The sequence below is a fragment of the Ranitomeya imitator genome, chromosome 6 (genome assembly GCF_032444005.1).
Source record: "Ranitomeya imitator isolate aRanImi1 chromosome 6, aRanImi1.pri, whole genome shotgun sequence".
Classification (NCBI taxonomy): domain Eukaryota; kingdom Metazoa; phylum Chordata; class Amphibia; order Anura; family Dendrobatidae; genus Ranitomeya; species Ranitomeya imitator.
In genome coordinates this window covers 399,723,630-399,746,881 of record NC_091287.1, presented here as the reverse complement: position 1 = coordinate 399,746,881, position 23,252 = coordinate 399,723,630, and the positions used below count along the sequence as shown (strand labels likewise).

The window sequence follows — 23,252 nt, the reverse complement described above, 5'->3', positions numbered from 1 at the left end:
AAAAAAAAAAAATTCAATTTTTTTTTTCTCCCCTCACTACACCATTTACCAATCTGATTAATTTACTTTATATTTTGATTTGACATTTCTGAATTTGGTAGTGCCAAATATGTGGTTTTCTTTTTTTTAAAGTTTTTTTTTTTATTATTTTCAATAGGGCAAAATGATTTGACTTTTTTTTTCTTCATATTTTTAAAAACTTTTTTTTTCACTTTAATAGTCCCTCAAGGAGACTTGAATCTGCCTGTCTGATCGCCTGTGCTATACATAGTTGGTTTTCAGCACTGCTATGTATAACAGAAATCACCATCTCCTATGAACGCCGGCCACAAACGACGTTCACAAGGGGTACCATAATGACAGGCATGAGGGTCATCAGCAGACCGCTTGCTGTGATGATGCCCTCGGCCATGTGACAGGGACATCAATGGACGGGAATTTGGACTTGCTCCTGGCTGGCCCTTGTTAAATCCCGCTGTCAGAAATTGACAATGGGATTTAACTGGTTAACAGCCATAGGTGTAGCTCCAATCCACCCGCGGATGTTAACCCCTTTCTGACCTCGGACGGGATAATACGTCCGAGGTCAGAAGCCCCTCTTTGATGTGGGCTCCGGCGGTGAGCCCGCATCAAAGCCGGGACATGTCAGCTGTTTTGAACAGCTGACATGTGCCCGTAATAGGCGCGGGCAGAATCGCGATCTGCCTGCGCCTATTAACTAGTTAAATGCCGCTATCATACAAAAACTTGATAGCGACTCGACGTGTATCTACTTATTCATTATATTCCTATATATATAATACACTCTTCATTGTTTGAAAAAAAAAAAAAAGTATATTTTATTGTTTATATCATAACACACATATAACACGGGAAAAAGAACCACCAGGTGGCACAAGATAACTGGACACAGCACAAGGGTATGAGATTATAAGTAATAATTTACGTCAAAAAAGTATAATATAAATATATATATATATATATATATATATAGCAAGTGAAATACAAATAGTGGCACATAGATATAGCAAAAAATCATTAAAAAGAAAAATTATTATATGCCACTATCCCAAAAACGCTAAGTCATTGTATAGTATATGCTATGTATATGGCACAAAAGAAAAGTGTGGGTGTATGTGTATATATATATATATATATATATATATATATATATATATATATATACACTTTATTAATTGTGATTATTTGGTAAAACGCTGGGATGTATATTGCACATGGCACTTTGTCTTTAACATAAGCTATATGATGGCTATGTCCCTACTTGCCATGATTGCACAATAGCAGTTTTTTCCTCCAGTAAATATTAAATATCATATATAATAACTATTTATAATATATTTTTTACTAATGTTACTGATATTTATTATGTATTTTACGAGGATTCATTGGGATTTATTGTATGGTATGTGTAGCACTATATTATTCTTGTCATATTATTGATTCATTATAATTTTGCATAGTATATATATATATATATATATATATATATATAATATATAATGTATGTATATATACTTTTCCTTTGTGCCATATACATATATATAACAGATACTATGCAATGACTTGGCGTTTTTTGGATAGTGGCATATAATAATTTTTCTTTTTAATAATAATTTTTTGCTATATCTATATGCCACTATTTGTATTTCACTTGCTATATATATACAGAATGTTTTATACTTTTTTGATGTAAATTATTACTTATAATCTCATACCCTTGTGCTGTGTCCAGTTATCTTGTGCCACCTGGTGGTTCTTTTTCCCGTGTTATATGTGTGTTATGATATAAACAATAAAATATACATTTTTTTCAAACAATGAAGAGTGTATCATATATATAGGAATATAGTTAAATGCCGCTGTCAAACGCTGACAGCGGCATTTAACTACCGCATCCGGCCGGGCGGCCGGAAATAACGTCATCGCCGACCCCCGTCACATGATCGGAGGTCGACGATGCTTGTACCTTGTAACCATAGAGGTCCTTGAGACCTCTATGGTTACTGATCGCCGGTAGCTGTGAGTGCCACTCTGTGGTCGGCGATCACAGCACACAAATGAAAAATCCCAAGGTCATGAAGGGGTTAAAGGCACATGGCCGCTGATGAAATCAGCGGTCATGTACAGGGAAAGATGCGGACTCAGTTCTGGAGCCCACATCAAAGGCAGGGAAACGACATATGACGTAATTATATGTTGGGAAGGGGTTAAGCTAGGTTCACGCGTCATGTATGATGCTGATATTGCATGTTGATGATCCACATGTAAAATCTTTTCTGAAGTTTAATGTACCAGTAAAGTGGATGAGTTTTAACTTGTAATTCACATGATTTTTTTTTTGTTCTCCTTTTTTTTTTGTGAGATCTGCATCATGTCAATTTATGTTGTGCAAACGCAGCTAGTTAATGTGGATTTTGCCCATTCATTTGAGGGTGGACCCTAGATCTGCAGATTTAAACTGCAGACCTTGGGATTATTATTTTTTTTTGGTGCTTTTTCACAAGAGAAATTTTTTTATATTTTTCAGTTAAAGGGAATTTTGCAAAATTTCACCCCTCCAATATGCATCTGTAGCTTTTTTTTTCTATAAGTCCAGAAATACCTTTTACATGACCAGTCCATTCCTCTGTTACTGAGAAATCAGTGTCTGAATTGATATGGAATTGAAGCTGAAGATCTGAAGCCTCTGTCACTCCAGCTCTATTTTCTGCCAGAAGTGACTCCTCCTGCTTCACTGACAGCACCGTACCTGAAGTCACACAGTATAGAGGCTGTCACTCATGGAGGAGGAATGGAGCCGGAGTGACAGAGGCTTCGGAATTAATATGCTAATGAGGCTGTTAATTTGAGGCCGCCATCACTTCAGCTCAATTCCTTACCCAGTGCTGCCTTTTCCTGCTGTGCTGTGCGATTTCTGGCCAAGAACTTGTCAAACAAGCAGGTGGATGCGCCTCTGAGCAGGGAATAGAGCTGGAATGACAGAGGCTTCAGATCTCTTGTACTGCTGCAGCCTCATTTGCTTATCAGTTCAATACCTGGTTTCTCATTAACGGCAGGATGGACTGGTCATGTAAAGGTATTAATGAACCTGTCTTTGGAAAAGCTACATGCACATATAAATAGTTTGGGGTGTGAAATCGTGCCGACAGGTTCACTTTTATAGAAATGTACATGAACAATTCACATCAATTAAGCCGTGTGTAAACTCCTACTTATTCTATGCAGTTTGTATGAATAAAGTGATCGTATTCACTTTAGCACTGAACATGAGACAATAGCCAGTCTATCTGACCTCCTGTTTGGTGTAAGAAACAGATGACCCTTATATTAAAATTCTAAGTCTACGTTCTGGGATTTTGTTTTACAGAACATAATTTGTTAAGTGTTACTGCCTCTTTTGTGGTAGTGAAATAGACTGCTGTAATAAAAAGGCATGTGTTCCTTGGACCATAGCCATTTGTCTTGGAAAAACAAAAACTGCTTGCAGAACAAAAAATGTAGCGGAGGATGGAGCAATAATTTGCACAAGGTTCATAACAGAAACAAGACTAATTATATTTTTTTTCAATAAACTGTTCCCTTTTGAAAAGTTACTAAACGTAATAGGTTGTTGTACACAGCAGATGCTGGTAACGTCTGTCCGTGTACATACGGCTACTGTACGATTATCATTTAGATTCCTTCATCCAAGAAAATTCTCCTCTGCCACTTTATTCACGAACAGGAAACCTAAGGAAATAATTTGTAGCGCCGAGACTGAAAAGTACTTTTGACCATTTTTCAAGAATTGTAGAAAATTAGCATCAAATGCGCAAAATGTGAATCCATCTTGATGACTGCACTCTCTTGTGTTCATGGGTTCTTTTTTCTGTTTTGATGCTGTTAATAGAAAGAATGGGGCTCTGAATTTGTCATCTCCATTACCAAAATGCTGAGGGAAGCATCAGGGTGTCTCAAGGTTTGCCATTTTATAAATGTATCCAGCCTGCTGCCATGGGTTAGGCAGTGTGAAGTTGTGTATAAGAGCTAGTTTGTAAAGGTACCATCTGCACAATGTAGATCTGAGATGAGCATTTTTTGGGGGGTACAAGTCTGCACTCTGTGACTGCAAACGTGTGAGTTCTCACAGCGCACCCCGTACGCGCAGTCAAGATTCCGCGCTGTCAAGATACTGTCGGCAGGCGCGTGACCACAAGTGTACTATTCGCATACATGTTGTCATGTACCGACTAGTCGTGTGGCCTGTCAATACAAGTGACTTGAGCGAGGTTGGAAACGTCTAGTCAGGCTGTGGCCGGAAATATGCAAATCGCACACTTGCTGTCGCATGCTTGTCCGCTGCCGGCTTCAGATAATCCTCAGAGCATGCTGCAGTCACATAAAGTGCCTCTGTAAGGATATCTAGCGATGCATCTACTGTGAAAGTTCTTCTCCATTGCTGTTGATGCTAATTGTAAACTTTATTTGATATAATAGATCTTGTCACTAAAGCATGCATTCATGGCAGCCCAGGTATCATTTTTGGCTTTGGGCAGAGTATTGCCAGCTTTTACATGCCACTCATACTGTCTAACTTGTATTGTGAAGAGTGTTGAATTGTTTTCTCTACATCTTCCTTTGTAATTATCATTGTCTCTTTACAGCTTATTAACTTTCATAGTATTTCTTTTTTACCTCACAGTGTCACTTTGTTGCTTATATCGGCTGGATCCCTTCCAATACATGACAAACAGGTACAATTTTTTATTTTTTTTGCTACCATCAATAGGGCAGAATTTGGAACAAACAGTTTTTTTGTGGCTGTTACGCACAATCTAGTGCAGACTTGCTGCAGATCACAATCTTCAGCTTTTTCTGATAGACATCAACATCTTCATAAGGCGGCTTTCACACATCAGTTTTTTATCAGTTGCAATCCATGGAATTTTGAAAAAAACGGATCCGGCGACTGATGCCGCCGATCCGTTTTTCTCATAGACTTGTATTAGTGATGGATTGCGATGGATGGCCTCTTTTTTTTTTATTATTTTTTTTCTTCTTCTTTTTTTTTTCATCAGTGGTTCGTCGGATCCGGCGAAAATTGTTTGTCCGGCGGCCTGAGACAACGGACAATGTAACGATTTTGTCTCCGTCAAAAAAAAAAAAAAGGACAGCGACGGATCCGTCGCCATCCGTCGTTTGTTAGAATGGAAGCCTATGGGCGCCGAATCTGTCAAATGACAGATTCTGGCTACAGATTCCGCTTTTTTTTTTAACTGAGCATGCTCCAATTTTTTTTTTAGGATCCTTTAGCCAGCCCCCCTAGTCGGATCCGTCAAAAAAACGGATCTGTCACATCAGTTTTTCACAATCTGCGATAAATCCGATTTTTTTTTTCAAAATACGACGGATTGCGACTGATGGCAAAAAACTGATGTGTGAAAGCAGCCTAAGATTTTGCCATATTCCTTGTTGTCACCCATAGGGTTGCATTGTAAAAGAAAATATATATTACATTTACTATATATGTTTATCTTGGTCTGTTTCTTTGTGCAATATACTGATGTATCGTCCATTAGGGCAGTCTCACACGTCCAGATAATTCCGGACCGGAAAATCGGTACCGGAATTATCTGTGTCCGGCACATCAGTTTTTCTCTTGTTTAAAATAAAGATCCCTGTCCCCACCCCCCTCCCACCCCCTGTGCGCGCGCCCGCCCGCTGTTAATAAAATACTCACCCGGCTCCCTCGCAGTGTCCTGTCCTCGCCGCAGCTTCTCCTGTATGCGGTCACGTGGGGCCGCCCATTACAGTAATGAATATGCGGCTCCACCATTATGGGAGGTGGAGCCGCATATTCATGACTGTAATCGGCGGCACCACGTGACCGCTCATACAGGAGAAGCTGCGTCCAGGAGAGGACACTGCGAGGGAGCCGGGTGAGTTTTTTTATTAACAGCGGGCGGGCGCACAGGGGGTGGGAGGGGGGTGGGGACAGGGATCTTTATTTTAAACAAGAGAAAAACAAACAAAAAAAAGGATTATTCATATCTTCTCTCCAGCGAACATTGCTGGAAAGAAGATATGAATCGCGGCTTCAGCACCATGTGGGGGGGGGACAGCGCTTACTGTAGCGCTGTCTCCTGCACGGCACACGGACTGCACACGGACAACGTCCGTGTGCGGTACGTGTTTTACACGGACCCATTGACTTTAATGGGTCCGTGTAATCCGTGCGCTTCCACGAACACTGACATGTCTCCGTGTTTTGCGCACGTGACACACGGTCCGTGAAAACAGGCTAACGTGCAGAAACACATTGATTTCAATGTGTCTACGTGAGTCAGTGTCTCCGGTACGTGAGGAAACTGTCACCTCACGTACCGGAGCCACTGACGTGTGAAACCGGCCTTAAGGAGCAAAACCTTATTCAGGTATTTATTCAACGACAAAATTTGATACCATGAAAAAAAATGAAGAGCACAGATGCTTGTCATCTCTAATGCTGAGCCGTCTCTCAGTCGGTGTTGGGGGGGAAAGGGTGCAGTTCCAGCCGCCGCTCAATAAGCACCAAGCGGTGACGGACACATTCACCTACCCCATGACATGGCCTGCCCCAGCCCTGGGGCTGCCGTGAAGGATAAAGTTCATTTCCTCCTGCAGCGGGGCGCTGGACAGCTTCAGAACGCTGCTAACCTGCAGATTAACCCCACATATGCACTTTTTTTTTTTTTACATGATAGGTTCCCTTTAAAAGAATTTTTACAGGGCCAAAATTTATTTGTGAGGCAACCATTGATAGTTTAGAATGTAGTGACTGTGACCTTTTATTTGATCAATATTCATTCACAAACTCCACATTTCATTGGTTGCTCATGGCGATCTTCAGAACATGGTCACGCGCTTTCCTGAATGTATAGTTGGGCGTAGAATTGCATTGCTGAACTGTGGTGCAAAATGTCTGTCAAGGCAATTTGGATGCAGTGAGGGTTTCTGGGGGATGTTTTATGTGACTGGGTCATAGGTGCATCTGTTTTTCATTAATTAGATGGGGTCATTAGATGCAAGCAGCTGGTATCAGTGGCATCTTCGGCATAGGTATAGCTGAGCTGTGCTACAATCCTGCTCTCAGATGTTTTATTAGACAGGGTCATTAGGTGCATCTGAGTATGTGGCAGCATTAGAGCTCCTTGAGGATGGATCCAGTGACAACAGAGGGTAATGGGGTCACTATTAGGGAGTTGATGGCAACAAATCACTACTGATTTAAACATAGGTTCTATTGGAACACATGATCAATGTTGTAGGTACAGAAAACTGAGACCATATTATGATTTTAGGAATAACCCTTTAATATAAAACTTTCCTGCTGGTGGCATCACAGACTTGGCCCTACCTTGGATCTCGTCATACTGAACAGACCAGACATTCAGCGTCTCCCACTCGCACACCACCTCCTCACCTCGCCCCCTATCTGCGGGAGTCATGCAAGGTTCAGTCCTAGGGCCCCTGCTCTTCTCCATTTACATCTTCGGCCCGGCATAACTTTCAGTATCACATCTGGGCTGATGACACACAGATCTACCTGTCTAGACCAGATATCGCCTCCATACTAACCCCTATCCCACAATGTCTGTCCACTATTTCATCCTTCTTCTCCATTAGATTTCTAAAACTTAATATGGACAAAACAAAATTCATTATCTTTCCCTCATCTCACGCAACCCCCCCCCCCCAAACGGATCTATCCATTAAAGTAAATGGCTGCCCACTCTCCCCAGCCTCACAAGCTCACTGCCTCGGGGTAATCCTTGACACTGATCTCTCCTTCAAACCACATATTCGAGCCCTTTCCATTTCCTGCCAACTTCAACTCAAAAATATTTCCTGGATCTGTACATTCCTCAACCAAGAATCTGGAAAAATCCTTGTCCATGCCCTCATCATCTCCCACCTTGACTACTGCAATCTTCTGCTCTGTGGCCTCCCCTCTAACACTCTCGCACCCCTCCAATCTATTCTAAACTCTGCTGCCTGACTAATCCACCTGCCTCCCCGCTATTCCCCGGCCTCTCCCCTCTGTCAGTCCCTGCACTGGCTCCCCATTACACAAAGACTCCAGTTAAAAACCCTTACCATGGCATACAAAGCCATCCACAACCTGTATCCTCCATACATCTGTGACCTCATCTCCCGGTACTTGCCTGCATGCAACCTCCGATCCTCACAAGATCTCCTTCTCTACTCCCCTCTTATTACCTCTTCCCACAATCGTATACAAGATTTCTCTTGCGTATCACCCCTACTCTGGAACTCTCTACCACCACATATCACTCTCACCTACCATCGAAACCTTCAAAAAGAACCTGAAGACCTACCTCTTCCGGCAAGCCTATAACCTGCAGTAACCACCGATGGACCAAACCGCTGCATGACCAGCTCTACCCTCGCCTATTGTATCCTCACCCATCCCTTGTAGATTGTGAGCCCTGCAGTCGTACATGCAGTCACGTGTCTTTCAATGTGCTTGATTTGAGCGAGGCTGTGCACATCTAGTTAGCACGTGACTTCATATCGTATACTTGTGGTCATGCGCCCTCCTGCTCCCAACACCAGAGAATCCTCACAGCGCACACAAAGTCTGCAGTCACATAAAATGTCTGCTTTTAAAGGGATATTCAGTACTTTAAAAAAAAAAACAAGCATGCAGTTGCTAATGGAGGCAACCACCTGCTTATTGTGCCTGATGTCGGTCATTGACCACTCCTGCCAGAGATTATGCCACTCCCTGTCAATAGAGCAGCAGTTGCTAACTAAGGCAACCACCTGCTTATTGTGCCTGGTGTCGGTCAGTGACCACTCCTGCCAGAGATTATGCCACTCCCTGTCAATAGAGCAGCAGTTTCTCTTCCTGTTGACAGGAAAGGGGGGACTACTAGTGTCACGCTGATTGACAGCTGGATATCCACTGCCTAATTGTGGGAAGCCGGCTGTCAATCAATGTGACACAGGTAGTCCCCCCTGTCAATGGGAAGAGAGACTGATTCTCTATTGACAGGAGTAGCTATATCTCTTGCAGGAGTGGTCAATGACTGGTGCCGGGTACAACAGGCAGGTGGTTGCCCTTGTTGGCATCTATGTGCCATTTTTTTTTTTTTTTCCTAAATCGACCCCCCCTTCTCCCCCGCTTCCCAAGTCTTGGATATCCCCTTTTAGTGAAGATGTGCATTATAGGGTTTCATTTTGAAACTGAGAATAACGGACACTCTGCCTCTAAGAATTATTATTTATTATTTTACCCTTCGCCACGACAGCACCCACAATGAGAGAGGGATCCGCCTATAGGAACAGGAAACCTACAGAGATAAAAAGGGCGGTCCCCCTCTCCTCCTCAGTTGGTTTCCTGTTCCTATCGGAAATCCTGGATAACCTGCAGCACGAGGTGGTTGGAGCACCTCCATCTTACCTGACCCATGCACCCGCCTGTTCGATCTCCTGGTGAGCGGCAGGGGCTGCGGCGTCAGTAGCAGCGTCGGGGGAGCCACTGTATCAGCCTCCTCCCTCGTCTGATCGCGTTTCCGGCAGGTTCCGGGCGCTAAAGCCCGGCCTATGAAGAGGAGGACGCAGGAGCGTGAGGAACGCAGGAGCGGCACTTCTAGAGGCCGGCGGCGTCAGCGTCTCCGGGTAAGTGTGCTCGGCCCTGCTTGAACCGGAAGTAGTGAAAGCACTTCCAGTTCGCGGCCTAGAGCGCGGAGATTGCCGCCCTGTTTTAAATGGAGCCGGGACACAGAGCGATTGTGCTCAGAATGTCGTCCCCAGCGCATGAAGAGCATCTGCCAGCGGTGGAGCAGGTGAGCACTGGAAGAGATGGCAGCGCTAAAACTGCAAAATCCACAGCTGGGAAAAAGAGTGGTCGCCCTGTGATGGAGTCTGACACTCATGTGAGAAGGAGTAGAGAATCAGATCTACTCAGAAGCCGCACAGCGTCCCCTCCTCCAAGACCGGTACAATGAATGCTTCACTGGGTGAGTGTATTTAATCCTCTACCTATAAGCTGATCCCTTCCTTCTCTACCTCTCCCCGTAGGCTAAAAGGACAAGTAAAACAAAACATAAAGAATGTGCCCTGTGTATACAACCCTTGCCGGATTCATATCCGAAAAGGTTGTGCCAAGATTGCATACAGCAAACCCTAAAGGATGAGGCTGCAGTAACCACCACTAACCTCAGGGCCATAATTAGACAAGAGATTCAATCTCTAGGATCGAAATCCCAGGAAAAGCATGGGAGTAAAAGCCGCCCCCTTTCTTCTAGTTCGGAGTCAGAAGAGGGGTTAATCCAGTCCTCTAACACCTCAGAACCATCATCCGGTTCTTCCGAGGATGAGAGCGGAGCATGTTTCCCGCTGGACAGCATTAATAACCTTATTAAATCAGTGAGGAATACCATGGGTTGTCCAGACACTAAGGAGGTTAAATCGGCCCAGGAGATAATGTTTGCAGACCTAGGCCACAAAAGACGCCGAACCTTCCCAGTGGTGTCCGCTGTGAAAGATCTCGTAAAAAGAGAATGGGACAAGCAGGGGAAAGGATTCCTTCCCTCCTCTTCAAAAAGGCGTTACCCCTTCAGTGATGAAGAGTTAGAGATCTGGTCCAAGGTGCCTAAAGTGGACGCAGCAGTGGCATCCACCTTAAAACAATCATCCCTTCCTGTGGAGGACGCAGGAAATTTACTCGACCCATTGGACCGCAAAACTGAGGCTCTTCTTAAAAGGTCATGGGAGACAAGCACAGGGGCCTTTAAACCCGCCATATCGGGTACTTGCACGGCTAGGTCACTATTGGTATGGATTGACCAGCTAGAGCAGCAAATTAAGGGTAAAGTCGCAAGAGAAAAGATCTTGCAGACAATCCCTTTAATTAAGAGCGCTACAGCATTCTTAACTGATGCTTCAGTGGACTCCTTACGGCTGGCAGCAAGATCAGCAGGCCTTGTCAATGCAGCCCGGCGTGCCCTTTGGTTAAAGGGATGGAAGGGTGATGTACAATCCAAATCAAAATTATGTACAATCCCATGCCAGGGTGAGTTCCTTTTTGGGAAGGTTCTTGATGACCTCCTTAATAAGGCAGGAGAAAGAAGGAAGGGATTCCCTAAACAGTTTCTTCCTTCTTATAGGAGAGCGTTTAGGAGACGGCCATTCAATAGGAGAAGGCCGTACGAGCCGCAAAGAGAGCGCTGGGAAACTAAGGAGAAACCGAAAGGTGCCTTATTCGGTAATCCCGAAACATCTAAACGTGGCAGATACCATCAGTGATGAAATTCCGGTGGGTGGAAGACTGAAGTTCTTTTACCATCATTGGGAATATATAACTTCAAATCAGTGGATTCTCCACCTCGTAAAATACGGATTAAAATTAGAATTCTTTAAGATTCCGCAGGATACTTTTATTATCACCTCACTAAAAGCGCCGGAACAGCAAAAAGCGCTCCAATTAGAAATTCTGAGCCTGCTGGCTAAGAATGTTCTTGTAGAAGTACCAAGAGATCAGGAAGGGAAGGGATTTTATTCCCCTTTATTTCTGGTTTCAAAACCAGACGGTACTTTTCGTACTATAATTAATCTAAAAAGACTAAATTCCTTCCTGTACAGTCATACGTTTAAAATGGAATCAATAAGATCTACGATTAAACTTTTGTTTCCTAGGTGCTTTATGGCAGGCCTAGATTTGAAGGATGCGTATTATCATCTTCCCATTTATGCGGAGCATCAACAATGCCTCAGAGTGGCAGTACTTCTACAAGGTCGGAGCCGTCACTTTCAATTTACAGCCATGCCGTTCGGCCTGTCCATGGCTCCTCGGGTTTTTACAAAAGTTATACTCGAGGTGATGGCTTATTTGCGTCATCAGGAGACGCTAATTGTACCTTATCTAGATGATTTTTTAATAATTGGAAATTCAGCCTCTCAGTGTAAAGAACGATTGACTAATACTGTTTCATCGTTACAGGCCTTGGGTTGGATAGTGAACTTCAAAAAGTCCAGACTACATCCGGAAACCCATCAGTCCTTCCTAGGACTAAGTTTGGACTCTGTAAGTAAAAAATGCTTTTTACCAGATTCCAAAAAATTAACAATAATTTCAAAAATTTCGATGGCAATGGCAAAACCTCAAATGTCCCTTAGAGATGCCATGTCTCTCTTGGGCTCACTTTCCTCCTGCATTCCTGCCGTACAATGGGCTCAATACCATACCAGAGCCCTACAACACCAGACACTCCAGGCGCAATCTCGCTGCCATGGTAATTTGAATACGAAGATTACTCTATCTAAAGATGTGTTGGAGTCGCTTCGCTGGTGGTTAAATAAAACCCATTTGTCTAGAGGAGTCTCATGGTCAGTAACACCCTCTAAATTAGTCACTACTGACGCAGGACCAGAAGGGTGGGGAGCCCATCTGGATAAATATGTAGCTCAAGGTCGCTGGAATTCTTCAGAGATCCAGCAGTCCTCCAACTGGAAAGAATTGAATGCAGTTCATTATGCCTTAAAATTTTTCCTTCCCCAGCTCCGAGGATCTCATATCAAAATCCTGTCAGACAACACGACAGTCGTCGCATATCTAAATCATCAAGCCGGAACTCGATCAAAAAGTCTGATGTCTTCAGCAGCAAGCATCTTCGACTTAGCAGAGCTCAATTTTCTGTCACTCACAGCTCTCCACATCAGAGGTATAGAAAATACAAAGGCCGACTTTCTAAGTCGCCACATGCTACGTCAAGGAGAATGGACCCTCAACCCTCAGATATTCAAAAACATAGTGGACATGTGGGGTCTTCCGCAGATAGATTTATTTGCAACCAGGAACAACAGACAGGTACGAGCATTCGCCTCCCTGAATGTGGCAGACAAACCAGACTTGATAGACTCGCTCCAGTATCCGTGGAACTACAATCTGGCATATGCCTTCCCTCCAATGATGCTAATCCCACTAGTCATCAAAAAGATAAGGGAAGAGAAAGCGAGAGTAATATTGATAGCACCTTTTTGGCCAAAGAGGCCCTGGTTCTCCTGTCTTCAAGCAATGTCAGTCTGCGATCCCTGGATTCTGCCAATGACACCAGACCTACTGTCTCAAGGTCCATTCTACCATCCACAAGTGAAGGGCCTCCACCTCACGGCGTGGAACTTGAGAGGCAAATACTAACATTAAGGGGGTTCTCACAAGATCTGATTAATACTTTACTGTTAAGTAGAAAGAGATCCACGACTCTTATATACAGCAGAGTATGGAGGAAATTTCTTAACTTTCATACGGAACCCTTCTCTAACAGGGTTCCTATTAGAGCCATCCTTGAATTTTTACAAAAAGGTCATGGGATGGGATTATCTGTTAATACCTTGAGAGTTCAAGTGTCTGCCCTAGGAGCCCTCTATAGTGCTAACATAGCGGGTAATAGATGGATAGCAAGATTTATTAGGGCATGTGAACGATGTACTCCGGTTCATGTCCCACGTCTACCACCTTGGGACTTGAATCTAGTTCTAGACGCCTTAACTGGTCCTCCCTTTGAGCCCTTAGATTCTATCCCTCTAAAAAATGTCACATACAAGGTAGCTTTATTGATAGCCTTAACATCGGCCAGACGAGTAGGAGACATCCAAGCCCTTTCCATAGACCCTCCATTCTTAATGACATATCAGGACAGGGTGGTTCTCAAACCAGATCCATAATATCTCCCTAAAGTAGCGACAAAATACCATAGAACTCAGGAAATTTTCTTACCTTCCTTTTTCGATAATCCACTAAATCCAGAGGAAGAGAAACTGCACATGTTAGACATTAAAAGAGCAGTCCTAAGCTACTTAGAGAGAACCCAGTCCTGCAGACAGAGTAGGGCTCTGTTTGTATCTTTTCAGGGTCACCGAAAAGGCCACTGTGTCACGAAAGCTACCTTGTCCCGGTGGATCAGAGAGGCTATCCATCTTGCATACTTGTCAAAGGGCAAAGATCCTCCAGAGGGAGTAAAGGCGCATTCAGCTCGAGCCGTATCATCCTCGTGGGCGGAGAATAAAGACATCTCCATCGAGCTTATATGTAAGGCCGCAACTTGGTCGTCGCCTTCCACCTTCTATAAACATTATAGACTTGATCTGTCTTCTGCATCTGACTTGGCTTTCGGGAGAGCCGTCCTTAGTACGGTAATCCCACCCAGGTGAAGGTTCTCTGAAAGTCTCTCATTGTGGGTGCTGTCGTGGCGAAGGGTAAAAAGCCGGATTACGTACCGGTAATGCCCTTTTAATGAGCCACGACAGCACCCTGTCACTTCCCACCCTAGTAGTTATTTATATAAGATATTCTCATGGGTGAATATAGATAACATACAAACAATTATGGATATATTTATACTAATTTAACAATGGCGGTTCCTCTTGTACTCTGAAAAACAACTGAGGAGGAGAGGGGGACCGCCCTTTTTATCTCTGTAGGTTTCCTGTTCCTATGGGCGGATCCCTCTCTCATTGTGGGTGCTGTCGTGGCTCATTAAAAGGGCATTACCGGTACGTAATCCGGCTTTTTTTTAAACCTGCCTCTGGTAAGTGATACTGTTGGCAGATGGCCGTTTTAATGCACCTCGGATTAATTTTCAACAGAGGTCCCTGAAATGGAGATTTCATGTTGTTCTATAGCATTCAACAGAGCGTTAAAGGACCCAGCGTCCAAAGACTGGCTTAATTTTTCCTAGTGTAGTGGAATGTACAAATCCTATTCCAGAGACTTCCATCTGCAGAGAATAAAGTGCAGAGAAGAAGCTTTAATTTAGTAATGAGTGCAGCCACTTTACATTGGTCTGATATAGTGCACCGAGGCAGATAATGGAGTAAGTGGAGCCGACATTGTCTGTTCTTGTGTAAGTGAGCCGTATAGCTTCAATAACCCTAATGCACTTTCCTTCTCAGGTACTATACTAAATTGTCCGGAGCTCTGCTTCTCATTCCTTACATCTTAGCTCTGTGCATACAGTCATTACTGCAGATACGTGACATTCTCTGGATAGAATGTCATCAGAAAGTAACACCGAATACGTACTTTAGGGTACCGTCACACAGTGCAATTTTCATCGCTACAACGGTACGATCCGTGACGCTCCAGCGTCGTAGACTGCTGTCACACTTTGCAATCTACGACGCTGGAGCGATAATTTCATGACGTATGTGCGATGTAGAAGCCGTTGGTTACTATGCGCACATCGTATACGATATATGTTACACCATGTGATCATGCCGCCACAGCGGGACACTAGACGACGAAAGAAAGTTTCAAACGATCTGCTACGACGTACGATTCTCAGCAGGGTCCCTGATCGCAGGAGCGTGTCAGACACTGCGATATCGTAACTATATCGCTCGAACGTCACGAATCGTGCCGTCGTAGCGATCAAAATTGCACTGTGACGGTACCCTTAGCCTTAATAAAGCTGCACCCAGCTGTTTCCATATCTGCAATGGGGTTGTATAGGGTGCAAGCGCTTCAGCGTGACTCCACCACTGCACTGTCGGGTTGCTGGAAAAGAACGGGCTAAGGGCAGCGCAGTGGCTCAGTGGTTAGCACTGCAGCCTTGGAGCTCTTGGGTCCAAGGACAACATCTGCAAGGAGTTTGTGTGACATGGGGTAATGTAATTTATGCCAAAAACACTGATTAATCTGGTTAGTCCTATTGGACTGCTGTTATTTAGAACACTACTGTACTGATAAAGAATTTAGATTGTGAGCCTCTTTACGAACAGCAGTGATAATGTCTGTAAAGAGCTGCGGAATGTGATGGCTTTATATAAGCAAAGCATAATACATTTCCGTATTTTGCGGATCATAAGACGCACCCCAAATTTTGAGGAGATAAATGGGGAAAAAACAAATGGTAGTGTGTTTTATAATCCTTGTGTCTTACTGCTTACTGGGGGTGGAGGCTGCGGTCAAGCTGGGTCCCAGGGCCCCTACTGGGGGAGGCAAGAGTGTAGCGTTGCTGCAGGCTGGGATGAGGGGGTATTCAGATGTGCGGCACTCTGCTGCGGGTGTTCGGTGCTGCGGGGGATCTTGATGCCGAGATCTCCATCTGTGCATGCGCCGCCCCTGGCAGCCATTTGTCTCGGCGCTTACACAAAACGTCAGCAGAGCCAGGGCGTCGCGCATCCGAATACCCACACCACACCAGGGCGTCGCGCATCCGAATACCCCCTCATCCCAGCCTGCAGCAACGCTTCACTCTTGCCTCTTCCAGCAGCGACCCTGGGACCCTACGCCATCGCGGCCGGTAAGGTATATCGGATTGCATGTGGATGACAAATAATAATATTTTCTGGATATGAACAGCTGATTTTGCACATGCTCGTGTGTACCAGGTCTAAGGCTGAGGAGTCCCAGCGGATCTTACTTACCAACTATTCAGTGGATCGGTAATGCATGGTATTTGCTTAAAGGGAATGTATTGTTAGAAAATGAGCTTTTGTTTAAATTTGGTTTTAATGTAGAAAAAAAATCATATTGCTAATTACAGAGAAAAAACCCACTTGCAATGTTATGATCCTTTACTGCTTTAGAAAGCCTAATAATGTATTTTTATGCCTGTGGGCACATGGAGCAGTAGTGACTCAGAATTGTCTTGAGGAATTTTGAGCAAAGGTCACTGTGAAGGGAGGGGGAGGAGGTGAGCTGTGACATCACCTGCTGTAAATGGGGCTTCCAAGGGCTTAACTATACGGAGTGCAGAGGTTGCATTCACGCCTGGCCACTGGTGTCTATGAAAGCCCAAAAGGGCCCTTTGGGCCATATGAAAAGACTAACAATATTAACCCTTTAGTAACTAGGCCAAATTTTTGAAGTCTCACCAGTGTTACTTTATGTGGTAATAACTCTGTAGATTTTTTTTCCGCGACACATTATACTTTATGATAATGGTACATTTAGGTTGACTATGCTTTGTTTTATTTATTTTAAAAAGCATTGGAAATTTGACAAAAATGAAGAAAACAAATTAAATTTTCAAACTTTGATTATCCCATTAATCCAGATGGTCATACCACGCAAAAATCTGAATAAATAACATGTCCCTCATGCCTGCTTTAAATCGGCACCATTTGTAAAATGTTTTTTATTTTTGTTAGCATTTTAGGAGGTTTATAAATGTAGCAGTAATTTTTCATTTTTTTCACGGAAATATACAAAATTATTTTTTTAGGCCCTATCCAGGTTTGAGGGGTCCTATATATTGGAAACCTCCAAAAGTGATACCATTTTAAAAACTGCAGCCTTGACATATTGAAAACTGCTGTCAGGTAGTTTATTTACCCTTCAGTTGATTTTTCAGGAATTAGTGCAAAGTGACATGACCGGAATAAAGTGTATTTTTACCACCTAAATGTCGCTAACTTCTGAACAGGTTACAACAGCCGGCAGACTCTAAGGCCGCTATTTGGTTGTGAATTCCCTTGGCAAACATCAGGAACATACAATCATGATCTCAGGGCACCGATGCGGGTAAAGAGGAAGCCCCCACACTCTGCTAACCATTTATATGATGTAGTCACTATTGACAGCAGCATCTAAGGCTACTTTTACACTTCCGTCTTCTGGCGGCCGTCACAGATTGTTAAACTAAGAGCCTCATGTTCAGCTACATAGATATTTTTGCCGAGCTGCATTAGATCAGTGTATGATCTTTTGAAGGTGCAGTCCATGCTCTTTTTCAGCATGTTTTATTTCATTTTTTTGTTTGTTTCTGATGTTAGAAATAAATTATTCCATGTTTAATATTTGAATCCATAAAGTGATTTACCAATACAGCAAAGCTCCAGTCTAAAGTCTGGTTATAGGAAATGCCCAGAATGTACTTGTGCCCACACTTGTTGTATGCCATCTTTGCAAGTGAGTTTGCTTCAGTAATGAATAAGCAGAGGACCAGCGATATGTTTTTCTCCACAGCAATAAAACATTTTGTTTCACATGTGTTCATTGAAACCAGAAATCTAGGCAGAGTGTTTGCCTGGCAAGCCGTATGAAGTGGCAATTATCCGAGCTGCATGTTGTACTGCAGGGAACTCTTCATACGAAACTGTGCAAATTGGCTTCTGCTAAATTACCATGTTTATTTTGTGCTTTGCATCAATGCAGAGAGCACCACGTGGATTTTCAGTAATTAAGCAACAATTTAACACCGCAGTGTCTAAAAGTTTGCCTGAATACGGATTTCTTGTCTTTAATTTCCATAAACCTCATGGGGAATAGTAATAGCAGGTGATAAATAACTACGGTATATGAATCTGGTTAAATCAACATGTCAGTAACGAGGGGTTACGTTCTGGATTGTTATAATACACGAAACAAATCTCCTGATTTTAGAGTTTTCTGTGAAATTGTCAAATGTGTGCTGTCCAAGCTAGCCACACGCTAAATCAGGGGTGTCAAACTGCATTCCTCGAGGGCTGCAACCAGGTCATGTTTTCAGGATTTCCTTGTACTGCACAGGTGATAATTTAAAGGGAACCTGTCACCCCCGTTTTTTGAGATTGAGCTATAAATATTGTTAAATAGGGCCTGCGCTGTGCGTTACTATAGTGTATGTAGTGTACCCCGATTCCCCATGTATGCTGAGAAATACATTACCAAAGTCGCCGTTTTCGCCTGTCAATCAGGCTGGTCTGGTCAGGTGGGCGTGTTCACAGCGCTCTTTTCCTCCCCAGCTTTCCGTTGGTGGCGTAGTGGTGTGCGCATGTCCAGAGTTCCGACTTCCCTACGCCCACGTGAAGACACAGCGCGCGATCTGCGCTGTAATCCCTTGCATCGGTGGGGGCGGCCATCTTCCTGGGGCCGCGCGTGCGCAGATGGAGTGCTCTGCTGCACGGGGCTTCAGGAAAATGGCCGCGGGATGCCGCGCGTGCGCATTAGAGATCGCGGCGGCCATTTTCCCAAAGCCAAGTTTGCATCTCGGCTTTGGGAAAATGGCCGCCGCGATCTCTAATGCGCACGCGCGGCATCCCGCGGCCATTTTCCTGAAGCCCCGTGCAGCAGAGCACTCCATCTGCGCACGCGCGGCCCCAGGAAGATGGCCGCCCCCACCGATGCAAGGGATTACAGCGCAGATCGCGCGCTGTGTCTTCACGTGGGCGCAGGGAAGTCGGAACTCTGGACATGCGCACACCACTACGCCACCAACGGAAAGCTGGGGAAGAAAAGAGCGCTGTGAACACGCCCACCTGACCAGACCAGCCTGATTGACAGGCGAAAACGGCGACTTTGGTAATGTATTTCTCAGCATACATGGGGAATCGGGGTACACTACATACACTATAGTAACGCACAGCGCAGGCCCTATTTAACAGTATTTATAGCTCAATCTCAAAAAACGGGGTGACAGGTTCCCTTTAATCACCTACACACATAATGATTGCAGCACCTTGTACAAAGCTAAGGAAATCTTGAAAACACGCATGGTTTGCAGCCCTCGAGGAATGCAGTTTGACACCCCTGCGCTAAATTACATATTCCAGTCCTTTCGCTCTACTTAAACTGATCTGAACCCAGACTTCACAATGCAAATTGTATACATTAGTAAATGGATCTCTAAGACCTGATGTAGATACTTTGAAAATTAATTTGAGATTGGCTGTATAATCCTGATGATATAGGCAATCTGTCATAAGGATTTTACTACCCCATTTGAGCATAATGTGGGGGCACAGACGACGATTCCAGCAATGTATCACTTACTGATCTGCTTGCTTTTATTTTTATTTAAAAAAAAAAAAAGTTTTTATGCTGCAGGTCTAGCAGTTGTCTGCATGCTGAGCTCTGTATATTTACAGTGCACACCAGGGATGCACAGCATCAGTGCTCAAGGGTCAGCATCAGTGCTCAAGGATCACCAACAGTGGGTATTTTCAGGATTTCCATACTATTGCACAGGTGTTGGAATCCTCACCTGTGCAAGTGATAATTTAATCATCTGAGCAATAGTAAGGAAATCCTGAAAACTGCACTGTTGGTGGCCCTTGAGGACAGGAGTTGTGCACCTCTGGTGTGCAGTTGGGATTCATACAGAGCACATGAACATGGTGGATTACCTGACAGCCGGTTTACAATTCATCTAGTGATAATCTGCTGATAAAACAGTAATTTGTTCAAAAAACTACTTTAAGCAGCCCAATAAGTGACACATCGCTTCCATCAGGGTGTCTGTCTCTACATTATGCAGCTCTCAGATTAGATGGCAAAAATTTGCTGGCAGATTCCCTTTAAATGAGCAGCTATAGCATGAGAGCTCATGAGTTAGAGATGAGTGAATTTGCTCGGGTTCCCTCTTATTCAGCCAGCTGCAGAGGGAACCAGGCTTGCTGGATCGCGCCAGCTTAGTTTGTGTATTCACTCTCCTCCTACCCAGCCTGACTGATAGCTGCAGCTTGTACTGAGCAGTGTGAGATCTGAGCAGCACAAGGACACTGAAGAGCTGTTAATTATAGGTGGAGTTAAACTTTCATGAGGCATTGTATTGCTAGTCTTGACAAAGGATTTTCAAAGTAATTAAAGCATTTTTTCAGGTCTAAAGGTACCTTCACACTGAGCGACTTAACAACGATATCGCTAGCGATCCGTGACGTTGCAGCGTCCTGGCTAGCGATATCGTTGTGTTTGACACGCAGCAGCGATCTGGATCCTGCTGTGACATCGTTGGTCGGAGCAGAAAGGCCAGAACTTTATTTCGTCGCTGGATCTCCCGCAGACATCGCTGAATCGGCATGTGTGATGCCGATTCAGCGATGTCTTCACTGGTAACCAGGGTAAACATCGGGTTACTAAGCGCAGGGCCGCGCTTAGTAACCCGATATTTACCCTGGTTACCAGTGTAAATGTAAAAAAACAAACAAACACTACATACTTACATTCCGGTGTCTGTCGCGTCCCTCGGCATTCTGCTTCCCTGCACTGTCAGTGCAGCACCCCAGAGATCTGGTTGTTGCAGTATGACACTCTGCCACTAAGGGGAGTGTTGGTACGTCTGATGGCACTGTAGGAATTCTACTGACTAGGTATCACTAGCACACATTACACTTCACACTCCGGCCACTAGGGGGAGAAAAAGGCTTTATTTATTGGGCCACTCCTCACACTGGGAAAACTATGGGTTGGATAGGAAGTTAGTCAGAAGCTGACTGGGTTGGATTCAGGCAACATCCCGTGGCAGGGGGTGTTGCAGGGAGAAGACACAGGGGGGTCCCTGTCAGGCGTGGGAACCTGGCAGGTGCCTAGCGAACAGAGCAGAACGTTACGGAACCGCACCTGCACACCCCGCGGCGGTATCCTAAGAAAGTGACACGAAGGGAAGGATATTGTGGAACAGTGAGAAATGAGATCAAGCACAAAGGAGAGCCATTAGGAGTCGTGCCGTGAGACCGAGGCAACATCCTACTGAGGCGCGTAGCCGGTGGCCGGAACACCGCGGGAGTAACTGACTCTAGGCCTTACTTCGAACTCCGCAGGACAGTTAATTATAGGTTGGCTGTCTACCTTAAATTTCCTACGAAGATATAGGGGGCAATGTGTGGAGAGGGGCGTCTCTAGGGTCCCGGAAGAGCTCCGAGCCTTCCCGTCATACGGGTGCGTCCTAGCCATAATATACTGGGGGACAAGAAACTAGTAACATCTGGAACAAGCGAGAGAGAATTAGAAAGAACGAACGAGAACAGCAGTTGTGAGGACTATTCCGAATGCTCAGCGGGGTAGCACTACAACACACAGGCGCTAGTGGTAGGCACTGATTTCCACCTGCAAAGGGAACTCTGGAAGTGCCCATCGGACCGGCCGGTCTCAGCTAGCCCGGTTAAGCGTGCTCTGGATTGAGGATCCTGAAGTCTTCAGTAAAGAGGTAAAGAGACTGCAACCTTGTGTCCTCGTTATTGACTGCATCTCACACCATCACCATCCACCTTACTGGGAAGCCCTGGGGACATACTTCACCTGTGGGAAGGTATACCATCTAGCTGCCGTTCCATCATCCCAGCGGACCCCACAGCAGCGTCGGTCACCCTGACCGAACACCACAGGTGGCGTCACAAATCCCTGACAGACTGTACCACCTTTATTGGACGCCCCTTAGCAGGGTCGCGGATCGGGTCCAGCCACCGTGACGATCCCAGAACTGAACCAGAGAGGCCCGATACCGAGAACTCGTGGCCCTGTGTCTGGGGGCGCTCCATCAGCGCCGGCCGGCCGTAAAGCAGATTACAGTGGTGACGTCACCGCTCTGCTTTACGGCTGGCGCTTAGACAGTGCAGGGAAGCAGAACGCTGGGGGACGCGACAGACACCGGAATGTAAGTATGTAGTGTTTTTTTTTTTTTTTTTTTACATTTACACTGGTAACCAGGGTAAACATCGGGTTACTAAGCGCGGCCCTGCGCTTAGTAACCCGATGTTTACCCTGGTTACCCGGGGACTTCGCATAGTTGGTCGCTGGAGAGCTGTCTGTGTGACAGCTCTCCAGTGACCACACAGCGACGCTGCAGCGATCGGCATCGTTGTCTAGATCGCTGCAGCGTCGCTAAATGTGACGGTACCTTAAGATCTATTTAGTAGTGTACCCTGTTTGTTCTGTGAAATGTGGAGACAAATCTTATTTAAGATTTCTTAAAATATGAATAACCCTTTTGCCGAGGCTGAATATATTCTTCTCAAGAATTTGATAGCTTAGAAGCAGAGCTTACCTATTGAGATCCATGGTTCTCCTCACAGATGAATTTATAAGCTGTCATGTGCCTTTTACATCCGCGGCTGGATCTGAGCTCCTCCCGCCCCTGTTATCCAGTTGAATCACACTATCAATCACTGATCGCAAGGAGCACATGGGTTGTCATGACAGCCTGGGGTCTGTAGAAGACCACCCGTGCCTGTCATTACAATACTCCTGTGAACGCCGGCTCGTCGCTGGTGTTCATAGGAGATTGTGATTTCTCCTAAACATAGCATACATAGCAGTGCTTCAGCTATGTGGAGTAGTCCTGTTTTTTGCTATTTCTCTGGTCTTGGAATTTTTTACCCATTTTCCGGTACACTATATGTTAAAATTTAATGGTGCCATTGAAAAATAGAATTCATCCCGCAAAAAACAAGCCTTCTCATGGCCATAGTGACTGAAATATCAAAATGTTATGGCTCTTGGAAGAATGGTAGGAAAAAGGAAAACTGAAAAAAATGGAAAATGGCCA

At 44.6% G+C, this 23,252-nt stretch overlaps 1 protein-coding gene across 5 annotated transcripts in view; it reads left to right on the top strand.

Moving 5' to 3' along the window:
- TMEM241 (transmembrane protein 241) overlaps positions 1-23,252 on the top strand; it is a 219,107-nt gene that overhangs the window by 44,140 nt on the left and 151,715 nt on the right. For 2 of the 5 annotated variants that reach the window (XM_069731197.1, XM_069731198.1), the window contains 3 exons: positions 4,703-4,754; positions 12,008-12,091; positions 12,566-13,315. In XM_069731197.1, the coding sequence (XP_069587298.1) occupies positions 4,703-4,754; positions 12,008-12,091; positions 12,566-13,204 (775 nt within the window). In that variant the 3' untranslated portion in view covers positions 13,205-13,315. Of the gene's footprint in view, positions 1-4,702; positions 4,755-12,007; positions 12,092-12,565; positions 13,316-23,252 lie in introns of those variants that run through there. The other 3 variants (XM_069731199.1, XM_069731200.1, XM_069731196.1) reach the window with 2 other exon arrangements.